Source organism: Protomyctophum bolini, assembly GCF_963924005.1.
Source record: "Protomyctophum bolini genome assembly, chromosome: 18".
NCBI classification, from domain to species: Eukaryota; Metazoa; Chordata; class Actinopteri; order Myctophiformes; family Myctophidae; genus Protomyctophum; species Protomyctophum bolini.
In genome coordinates, this window is record NC_137879.1 from 40854436 (window position 1) to 40866410 (window position 11975).

General features: G+C 45.5%; 1 protein-coding gene across 1 annotated transcript; it reads right to left on the minus strand.

Moving 5' to 3' along the window:
• Positions 1-639: 639 nt before the first annotated feature.
• On the minus strand, positions 640-2037 carry LOC308333700 (caspase recruitment domain-containing protein 8-like; the record flags this gene model as incomplete). The annotated part of the gene is made up of 1 exon (XM_080790155.1): positions 640-2037. The coding sequence occupies one exon, from the start codon at positions 2035-2037 to the stop codon at positions 640-642; it is 1398 nt and encodes a 465-aa protein (XP_080646281.1).
• Positions 2038-11975: the final 9938 nt, after the last annotated feature.

Consider the following 11975-nt stretch of genomic DNA (forward strand, 5'->3'; position numbering starts at 1 on the left):
CATCTTGGGCTTAAATTGAAGCTTAAGGATATGGGAAGTTTTCTATATACAAGTGAGGCAGTTATATTCACCCTAATGTGCTGGAAAATAACCATCTTTGTTGTTATTTGTTAAACGGACAGTGTATATTTTTGTGTTTCTGAGGATGATGTAGGTCATATTTCAGAATACAAAGGTAGATAGCCCCAAAATCCTATTCTGATACTTACCCCTATGTGTCAGGATACTCCATGCCAAATTTCACACTTCCATGTGTATTTATGTAATTTTAGTGAATTTTTATTTGCCTTTACACAATTTCGCCAGAGACATATACCAAAAAAGGGGTTTTTGGGCCCCTGAAACCAAACGGGGCCGAGTTGGGAGTGGTCCCTTCATTTTGAGATGGCCCAAGGTATATGCTAACAGGAAATAATAGTGAAAAAAAGGTAGCAAAATTTTTTATGAGGGCTGGGTCTAGCTCCCGGACTATAGATACATATATCAGCAACATTATGATGTCACTGAGCATCATGAATGTACTGAAAGACCCGCCCACCTCAGACATCAGCAACATTAAGAAAATTACAAGAATATAATTGTCTGGATGAAATTCACCTGTGTTCAGTGTTCTAGGCCAGGTTAAGGAGCAGTCCAGTTCTACATCAACCCAAGATGTTTAGAGAGGCACTTGTCCAGATCACAGAGAAGCACTATCATTATAGAACTCACATCAGGTCCTTTGTGCCTCACTGTGTCGATGACAATACGTGCCTTGACATTTCTCCTCTGCTCCCCAGCGGCCGCCTCCCGCTCAGCTTCGGTTAACACCTCCTTGGCAAAGAGTCTGTCCAGGAGAACGTTGAGACTGGCGTCCGAAATGCTGTCGATGAAGCTATTCCGCACGGAATACAGTCTTTCTTCTGCCGCGAGACTCGGTGTGTGCTGAACACGTTGGCTCTGTTGTTTTCTCACAGCAGGAGCTGAAAAGTTCACGCAGCTTTCCCACGCACAGACAGAGGTGTCGCAGTCCCTTAGAAGCAGCCTGACCATCTTCATCCTTTTCTCTAAAGTCACTTGAAACGTTGAGATGTAATTGTGATAGCACGATTTGTCGACTTCAAAGCCTGCTCTGTGTGGTTCAATGACGACGGCATCATCCCGATGCGAGGTGGAGAGGGTATATTTCTTCTTTGGGATTAGTACGCAGGGAGGCTTTTCGATGTAAATCTCTTCTCCGTGCATCTCCTTCCTTTCCTTCTTCACGTCACTCAGCACCACATTGCTGGGTAGCAGCAGTACATTCAGCGTTGACATGGGGTCATCATCATGCTCAATCGGTGGTGTATAAAACAGTGACACCAGTGCCTGGATAGGCCTGGGCCCGAACAGCATCTCCATGATGATACCAAATAAAGACAACCCGGTTACATCTATGATAACATGAGTTTCTGTGACCACACGGGGTTTGATCAGCTCAACGCCGTCATCATCCACCACATGGACAACAGACAAGGACTTGCCTCCACCCGTGGAGAGGATCTCACAGTGTGGAAATTGCAACTGACACACGGACCCCTGAGGACCTTTGATGTCAAACAGTGGTCCTGCGGGCCTCTTGCTCAGCTGGGACAGAAGGCCCCGGTGCCACGGGACTGTCCCGTAAGTCACCTCTCCCTCTGTCTCCATCTTAAACCCCAGGCCGGTCACGCTGCATTGGAACAGTCCAGCGTGGGTGCAGTGGAACCTGTAGCGTTCCTTGTTTTCCACAAGAACGATGTCGGGTGTAAATGTCTGTGTATTGTCCAGTAGTAGTGTGACATCGTTTACACTGCGGGAGCGCTTTGCTCTGAAAGCGGTCTTGTTCTCTAGACGTGGGATTTGGCTCAGTGACGGTAAGCTGTGAGAACCAGGCAGGGAGACGGATTCTTCTATCCTCAAACCACTGAAGCATGAACTTAGCTCAGTTTCATCTTGGATGTCCAGATAGGACAGTGAATCTGTAACAGCATGAACTTCCAGAGAGGACAGTGACTCTGTAACAGGACATTCTTCCATCTCGCCATGCAAAGGCATCGTACCCTACAGAGAATATAGAGAAAGGGAAAATAAAATCAGTAATTAGACAAAGATGAACCCAAGACTTTTCCACAGCGTCAGCTCATACAGATGTAATATCCTTGCTAACTGACTGCTGGCTGAGTCCTGACTCTTTGGCCGATGTTATAACATGCGTTGCCAGTAGAGTTGTCAATTTCTGGCCGAACCCGACCCAACCCGACGTTTTCGGGCAGGGCCTAGCCTAAAATGTATGCCGATTGGTCGGGCCGTGCAGAGCCTTGGGTTCCGTGACTCAGGCAGCAGAGAACAGGCCCATCCCCGTCTGTCTGTCTGTCTGTCTGTCTGCACCTCAGCATTGAAGCCTAACCAATGAAGGATAATCAGTGACGTTACAAAATCACTTCAACATGTAGCCTAATAGCGGCCTGGTTGTCGGGATGACGTCACAAACATAACCTTTGGATATACGGTAATTCTGTCTCAGAGCTATAGCTCCGTGTTGGAGAGGCTTGTGAAAGTTTAGAGCTGCAAAGATAATTAAAAGACAGCACACAGTTTCACACATTTGTAATAAGTTATAAATCCGGGAAAAGTACATTCAAAGTGGAACAAACTGGGAAATTTTGCCGGTTAAAAGTCCTTATTCACACTAAAGTCACTCTTGGGAATGCTGTATGGGCCGAAACCGATTAATTGTATCTTTTCATTATATCAAATCTCTCCGGCTGTGTGAGATGGGCTGTTATGTACCTGGCCTAGGGGGTGCCAAGATACACAACAAAAAACAGGGGAGACGCAGTTGACCAAAGAAATAGAATTTATTAACTAAACAAAACTGTAAATTAAGGAACAAATCATGATGGAACCGATGAAGTGTGGAGATCAGTAGTCAGTGGTGTAGTGCGTGTATGCATGAGTGAAATGTATGTGTGTGCGTGTTGTATGGATTAACATAAATGTTGAGAAGTGTGCATGGTGGAGTGCAGGAGGCAAATGAAAAGAACAGATCTGTGGAAGGACTGGGGAAGCAGGCATTTATAGGGCGTCGACACCCGGGCCCAGGTGCGAGCCACTTAGGCTGAACATCATGTCTAGCTCTGCTCCCCAATCCTATTGGATACAAAGAACAGAGGTTACTATAGGGCAAACCGTAAACACAACATATACCTAAACCAGACAACTATAGAGTAATATACATATAACACAATATAGGGAACCGTCAAACCCCCCCCCATAAAGACGGGGTCCCAAAGGGAACACCGGCACCCACTACTTGAATTAGCTTTAAAATAGATCCAATACTAACATTAGCATTAAGAGTGCTCCTACCATGGCCAACCCCCCTTGTTAACAGTCTCCACCCCAGCAACTGATATCATGAAGCATTTAAGGGATGAAATGTCAAAAACAAAGATGAACCACAGAGAAGACCCATAATAACATTAGTACTCAAAGACCGGAATGGCCTCAGTAAAACTCAAGAATGGCCTGTCTACCTGTGGGGCTGCCAGAATAAAACTGTTTGTTTCTTACGTTTCTTTCGTTTCCTACCACGTTTAGGTGTAGAAATCCTGTCATTTTTATCAGAGATCTGCTTTACCACAGTGTGTGGACCAGATACGTCTGCCCGAAAAGTGGCCGCTTCCCTCGTTACCATGGGAACGGACGTCACCATTGCTGGTGGCTGAAGCCCCGCCCACACCTGAGCACCAACCAGGTCGTTACCCAGGATTAGAGTCACTCCCGGAATCGGCAGTGCTGGGCGCACGGCAAGCTTTGCTTCTCCCTGAAAAAGTTCACATTTAAGCACCACTTTATGCAAAGGAACCATCAAAACATTCATGTCCATGCCCCGAACAGGCACCTTGTCACCCGTGTCAGAAACATGGTTTAACGGAAGAATACCAGTTTGAATAAATGAATTAAAAGCCCCCGTATCCCTTAGAATAGTTACAGGTACTTCTTTTCCCCCTTGCACCAAAGACACAGACCCCTGCCTGATAAATGGATGGTAAGATCTCAGTGCTGCAAACTCTGTATCCTTATTTGGACCGAAATTAGGTGAAACACAAATGGACACCGGATTAACTGGAGCGGCAACGCCAGCCCCTTTTGGTTGCGAACGACCTGCGCTCAAAGATTCAGTCCTGGGGTTTAACCTGAAACACTCAGATTTCCAGTGGCCACGCCTATGACAGTAATTGCAAACCTTGTCTTCCTCATGCATATTACCGTTAGTGTCATTTTCAACAGGACGAGGTTTATCATAACGGCCATGAGACTCGCCACCGCCAGGCATAAACTCTCCACGGTCCCGGTGCGTCAGGACATAATCATCAGCGAGTGCTGCCGCAGCCGATGCGTTTGCGCGCCTTCTGCTCACTGATATAAGTCGCCACTCGAGCAGGAACAGAATTCTTAAACTGCTCCAAAATCATCAAATCACATAGCTCGTCAAAATCAGTTACCTCCGCGGCGTTGCACCAGCGGGTAAAACTAGTAGTCAAATCACGTGCAAATTCCAAATGACTCTGCTTGTCATGTTTCTTCCAAAACCTGAAGCGCTGTCGATATGCCTCGGGGACACACTCGTACGACTTTAGCACCGCGGTCTTAACAAGACCATAATTCTGGCTGTCAGCAACAGTCATAGCTGAAAAAACCTCTTGCGCCCTGCCTGTCAAGACACAATGCAACATCAACGTGCGCGCCGAGTCAGGCCATCTACGCACGTCGGCCACCCGCTCAAACATGGCAAAAAATGCCTCAGGATCACGTTCAGAAAACTTGGGCACCAGACGTAGATTTCCACTGATATCAAAACCCCCTGCGGACTCTGCAGGTTCTGTAGTAGATACTTGTGCAGCAACTGAAATCTTACCATCCCTTATTAGGTCCAGCCTGTTCTGCTCTACTTGCCATTTAACCTGTTCAGCATCATGTTTCATTTTCTCAATTGTATATTGCGCCTCAGCGGCGTCAGCCATTATTTTAGCCTGCAACAACATCAATTCTTTCTGCTGTTCAAAAGTCAAGCCTGTCCCTGACATCATTCCTGGCGTAGGCACCGCCGATGCGGCGTTTAACGGAGGAGGAGACACCTCCCCTGGCTCGTCAAACTCCTCTTTATTAAGCAAATGGTGCCTTAAAACCACTGCTATGGATTCCTTTGTCTTCTTATCGTTTGAATCAAGTTTAATTCTATAATGATCTGCTATTTTAACTAGTTGGTCTTTGGTGCATTGCATCAACAGTTCCTCAGACGGATCTGCCATAAATGCCTCTAGCGTAACCATCCTGGCTATGTGCGCTCAGAAAGTCCCCCAGCTGGTTAAAACACAAAACAAAATGTACAAGTGCCCCTCTAGACTATGTAATCCCAAGCTAAACTCCACCCGTCTTCATGCCGGTTTGCGGAAGGTATTTATGCACTGAAGGCCACCGCAAAGGCCTAGCTGATACCGAAAGGCAGGGAGGGCAACCAGAAACTGCCGACCCGCATGCACCCCTCAGCTGTGCCCCCGAGACGACCGTGCGTACGCACAGCCGCTACAGCCGCACCTTGCACATAAACCCCGGCCTAGACCCAGCGAGCTACTTTCTATACCCAGAAGCTAAACGCACCTACCAGAGACACTTGTAACCATACAAAAGACAAAACCAGCAAGGCAAACTTTGTTTTTGTTGTTTTTTAACTTTAGCAGCACAAATTCCAGGAAAAAACCTCCCCACTAGCACAAACTTAATCAAATTGCAAAATACCCAAATGTCTTAACAAATTCAAATAATCAAACAAATCAACTGCATCTCCCAAAGTCCAAGTACCCAAGCGTGTACGCTGAAGTAAACATCGCTTTGTACTCACCGGACTGTAGTGTCGACCACATGGACAAGGAAATGGTTCCCAAATGATTTCACTCAATTCACAAAAGCGCAGAACAAAAGGCAGAAGGGCGAGTCACTTGACTCTCCAAACTTCCTGCACAACTATTCAAAATTCAAGCGGACAGAGCCCCCATTTTGTTATGTACCTGGCCTAGGGGGTGCCAAGATACACAACAAAAAACAGGGGAGACGCAGTTGACCAAAAAAATAGAATTTATTAACTAAACAAAACTGTAAATTAAGGAACAAATCATGATGGAACCGATGAAGTGTGGAGATCAGTAGTCAGTGGTGTAGTGCGTGTATGCATGAGTGAAATGTATGTGTGTGCGTGTTGTATGGATTAACATAAATGTTGAGAAGTGTGCATGGTGGAGTGCAGGAGGCAAATGAAAAGAACAGATCTGTGGAAGGACTGGGGAAGCAGGCATTTATAGGGCGTCGACACCCGGGCCCAGGTGCGAGCCACTTAGGCTGAACATCATGTCTAGCTCTGCTCCCCAATCCTATTGGATACAAAGAACAGAGGTTACTATAGGGCAAACCGTAAACAAAACATATACCTAAACCAGACAACTATAGAGTAATATACATATAACACAATATAGGGAACCGTCACAGGGGTCCATTGCTGTTGCTGTATGGTTTCCTTCAGAACACGTTCAGATCTCATTGTCCTTACATTGTCCTTACTCTACCAAGATGGCAGCGGCTCTGATCAGTGAACCAATATTCTCCAGCGCTTGCTCCATGCGTGCCCGCCCCTCTAGACCAGAAAGCACGCTGGCTGGGCCAGGCTACCCGCCCCTCTAGACCAGAAAGCACGCTGGCTGGGCCAGGCTACCCGCCCCTCTAGACCAGAAAGCACGCTGGCTTGGCCAGGCTACCCGCCCCTCTAGACCAGAAAGCACGCTGGCTGGGCCAGGTCTCTCACTGGGCGTGCGACACTCTGAGTCGAGATTATTGCTCAGACCACACACACTTTGAACTGCGATAGCGGGCAAATCATGCAACGTATTTCGAATTCCGTCTGAACCACGACAAAGTCGATGGCCTCGTGTGCGGTTTGAGGTTTAAATCGTGTTTCTACGTAACAGTATGCCAGAGCAATGTGGCTCCAAAGTAACGTGTCGTTTTCTGTATTTACCCGCGTTTCCCCATTGACTTTGAATGGGGATTTTTCGCGTCGTTTATTGTGAATTACGTCGGCACGGTAACGCGAATCGTAAAGAAAAGCACAAGAACACCATTCCCAGCCGAGCCCGCCCCTCTAGACCAGAAAGCACGTTTCGATGTATATATTGTGGGGCTTTGGTAAACCGTGCGGCCGGCCATAGACGTCAAAGTTTCGTGTCTTGAGGACGATTACGATTAAGTATGTGTTGCTGATTTCAACCTGTGTTTCTGCCATTGCATGGCAGGCACCCAGAATTATAATCATATGTATGGTAATGTGATAAATGTAATAATAATAATAACTAGAACTGCACTCTGCCGAGTGCATACTTGCTTGTTGCACACTAGTAGGCCATAAATGGCCAACTAGTGCGCAAGCAGAGCGCGCAAGTACTTTCGACCGCTGTAAACTGTCAAATCTCAGTATATCTGTAAGTAAGTTTGAAATGTATAATTATTAGGTGTAACTATTTGCTACCTACCTACTTTATGCATATAAACACCTAGTATTATTAAGTCTGGTTCAAGTTTCTATCTATATAAGAAATACAGTTTTATCGATGTAGATATATTCTGGATCCCCTTTTAGTTTTTTAAAGAAAAATAAATCATTGATATGTGATGAAAAAAAGGTATATAAACTGAATTAAATATGTTATACAGTATAATTATTCTGTAAATGTGGAATCTCAATATCTCTATGAAGGAACGTTTGAAATGTCTAATTATTAGGTGTAACTATTTGCTAGTATTATTAAATATGGTTCATTGAGAGCTAGTCATACATATACACACCACTTACTCTGGTCCCAGCAGATCAGGCACAATTTGCTATTTTATTTTGTACTGATTATGTGTATAGTATACGTATGACAAGCTCTAAATGAAGTCGTAAGACATACGTATACATAATATACATATACTATATAGAGTATGTAGTTGTAATTTGATTAGCAGTATACTGTGGTTACTTTGTGCCAAAACGTGACAGCCGTCAACCATTTGATGGGTATGCAAGAAATGGTTTGCTGGGACCAGATTACACAAATGACCATTTTTTTATGTCATCATTGAGAGCTAGTCATACATATACACACAACGTACTATGGTCCCAGCAGATCAGGCACAATGCTATTTTATTTTTACTGATTATGTGTATAGTATACGTATGACTAGCTCTAAATGATGACGTAAGACATATGGTCATTTGTGTAGTCTGGTCCCAGCAAACCAGGCACAGATTTGCTGTTTTTTTTGCATACCCATCAAATAGTTGACGGCTGTCACGTTGAAGAGACCGGGCGAAATTATTACTTGCGCGCTCTGCTTGCGCAAGTAATTATTATAACAATAATCATATGTATGGTAATGTGTGTGACTGATGTCAAAGTAAATCCTCATCTCTCACCAGTTGGGGAGGAGCTACAGTAGTGATGTCAGCTCCTGAAGAGGATGCTATTGGCTGGGGAGGAGCTTCAGTTGTGACATCAGCTCCTGAAGAGGACGCTATTGGCTGGGGAGGAGCTACAGTAGTGACATCAGCTCCTGAAGAGGACGCTATTGGCTGGGGAGGAGCTTCAGTTGGAAAATCAGGTGTTGAAGAGGACGCGATTGGCTGAGGAGGAGCTACAGTCGTGACATCAGCTCCTGAAGAGGACGCTATTGGTCCAGGATGCATCTTCAGCCAATCGGAAACCTTGTTGTAGGGTGACCTTCCTGCCTCAGATGGCGTTCCACCAATCACTGGAACACAAGACAGCAAGACATTTACATGGCGTTCCACCAATCACTGGATTTACGCTGCAAGCTGTACATCTGTAGCCTGCATGGTAGAACCACTCCCCCTGCTGGACAGCAACAGCTGTACATCTGCTATTTTAAAAAGTGATTTTTGAATAATAATAATTTAGTTTTATTTATTTTGTACTAATCATCTCTTGCGGGCACAAAAAGAAGGTCTGATGGGGGTCCACTGCCAAATATATATATATGATGCTGGGGGTCCTTGGCAGACGAAGAAAATGATATATAGAAGGCATTTGTAGAATGGGCCTCAGGTCTTAACACATCAGTTTAGCGATGGCCTTTTATCTCTGATCCTAATCCCAGATTGAAAACAAGCTTTATTTACGTCCGATTCTGAATGCGGTTAAAGATAAAATCATGCCTCGGGTGATCCACAAATCTGCGATCTTCCCGCGATATAGGATTGCTTTTGCGTGAGCTAACGTCTGGTAACTTCCTACTGGAATGGACATTGATTGAGTGTTTTTATCAGTTTGCAGAACGGGTACATTCCACATGAATGCACAACTCAATACAAAGACTGTTAACTGTGGACGACACACTGATAAAGCATTTACACTTGTTTACAAGTTACAACAGGGTCCACCATGTTCAATTCATCAGAAGACACACATCTCCCTTAGAGATAGGGCGAGAAGTTCAGTCACGCGAGGGAGACTCGGAGTAGAGTCGCCGCTCCTTCGCCTGGAAAGGAGCCAGCTTAGGGTGGTTCGGGGCATCTGGTTAGGATGCCTCTCGGGCGTCTCCCCTATAGGGAGGTCCTCGATTAGTAGTGGGACGAGGTTAGTAGATCAAATGATATTGATACTCACTGCTTGGAGGACTGAGGTCCATGCTGGTTCTGCTTGGAGTACTGAGGTCCATGCTGGTTCTCCTTGGAGGACTGAGGTCCATGCTGGTTCTTCTTGGATCTTCTGGCTCCATCACCACAGACGCCACCATCATGTCAATCATCTCCTGCTCTCTCCACATCCATTGATCTTCTCGTGTTTTCCAGTCTTCTTCTGTCAATCTTTGCTTTCCTTTCCGTCTCTGAAACATCTTCTTCATTAATGAAACTCTGTCAGAGGCCTGGCTCATGCTGTCGTATCCTGAAGATGGCGCTATTGATCCAGGACGCGAGGACGAAGCCATGTCAGTGAACCAGCTGCCGTGTCCTGAAGAGGACGCTATTGATCCACGACGGGAGGATGAAATCTTGTCAGGTGACCAGCCGTGTAAACTTCCTGTCTCAGACAGCGTTGCAACACTCACTGGAACGCAACGAGACAATGATGAAAATACAAGAACATAAAACTACAACTAAGCTTTATTATAACCATTAATATTAACCCATTTTGGGCGGGAACCCCTTTTGGTGTTTTAAGCATTATGTTATGCTTTAGCTGTTGAAAAATAGCAGATCTACAAGCTCATAGCTCAAGCTTGTAGGTCTGCTATTTCTGAAAAATCGTGAAAATGTGGCGCAACTCAAATCTTTGCTTCTGGAGTGTGTCTCTGGAACAACATATTTTCAGACAGGGGTCGGCAGCCAAATACATATATATCTTTTGGGGGGGTCCTTGACATGAAAATGATTAAGAACGACTGACATAGAAACATCTGGTTTTTCAGAAAACTGTCAGGATTTAGAAGACATTAGAATCGTTCCCAGGTCAAAATGGGTTAAGATAATATCGTTGCTGTCAGTAAGAAAACTCCAAAATGTTCATTTTTCAGGAAATTAAAAATATACATTTTAAAGGAAATTTAAAAAAAATACATATTTTTTAAACGATGCAATACTGCCTCATCAAAGTTGGTATTGTGACTTTATATGTTGTCAATTACTTGCATGAGAGGGGGAGAGGTGGTGGAGTTAGCTGCTTTATAGCAGACAGTTTGAGAGGGGGAGAGGTGGTGGAGTTAGCTGTTTTATAGCAGACAGTTTGAGAGGGGGAGAGGTGGTGAGTTAGCTGCTCTAGCAGACAGTTTGAGAAGGAGATAGGTGGTGGAGTTAGCTGTTTTAACAGACACTTTTAGAGGGGAGAGGTGGTGGAGTTAGCTGCCTTAGCAGACAGTTTGAGAAGGAGAGAGGTGGATGGAGTTAGCTGCTTTAGCAGACAGTTTGAGAGGGGGAGAGGTGGTGGAGTTAGCTGCCTTAGCAGACAGTTTGAGAGGGGGAGAGGTGGTGGAGTTAGTTGCTTTAGCAGACAGTTTGAGAGGAGGAGCGGTGGTGGAGTTAGCTGCTTTAGCAGACAGTTTGAGAGGGGGAGAGGTGGTGGAGTTAGCTGTTACAGTAGAGTTTGAGAGGGGAGAAGTGGTGGAGTTAGCTGCTTTAGCAGACAGTTTGAGAGGGGGAGAGGTGGTGGAGTTAGCTGTTTTAGCAGACATTTTGAGAGGGGGAGAGGTGATGGAGTTAGCTGCCTTAGCAGACAGTTTGAGAAGGAGAGAGGTGGATGGAGTTAGCTGCTTTAGCAGACAGTTTGAGAGGGGGAGAGGTGGTGGAGTTAGCTGCTTTAGCAGACAGTTTGAGAAGGAGATAGGTGGTGGAGTTAGCTGCTTTATAGCAGACAGTTTGAGAGGGGGGAGGTGGTGGAGTTGGCTGCTTTAGCAGACAGTTTGAGAAGGAGATAAATGGTGGAGTTAGCTGTTTTAACAGACAGTTTTAGAGGGGGAGAGGTGGTGGAGTTAGCTGCCTTAGCAGACAGTTTGAGAGGGGGAGAGGTGGTGGTGTTAGCTGTTTTATCAGTTTGAGAGGGGGAGAGGTGGTGGAGTTAGCTGTTACAGCAGACAGTTTGAGAGGGGGAGAGGTGATGGAGTTAGCTGCCTTAGCAGACAGTTTGAGAAGGAGAGAGGTGGATGGAGTTAGCTGCTTTAGCAGACAGTTTGAGAGGGGGAGAGGTGGTGGAGTTAGCTGCTTTAGCAGACAGTTTGAGAAGGAGATAGGTGGTGGAGTTAGCTGCTTTATAGCAGACAGTTTGAGAGGGGGGAGGTGGTGGAGTTGGCTGCTTTAGCAGACAGTTTGCGAAGGAGATAAATGGTGGAGTTAGCTGTTTTAACAGACAGTTTTAGAGGGGGAGAGGTGG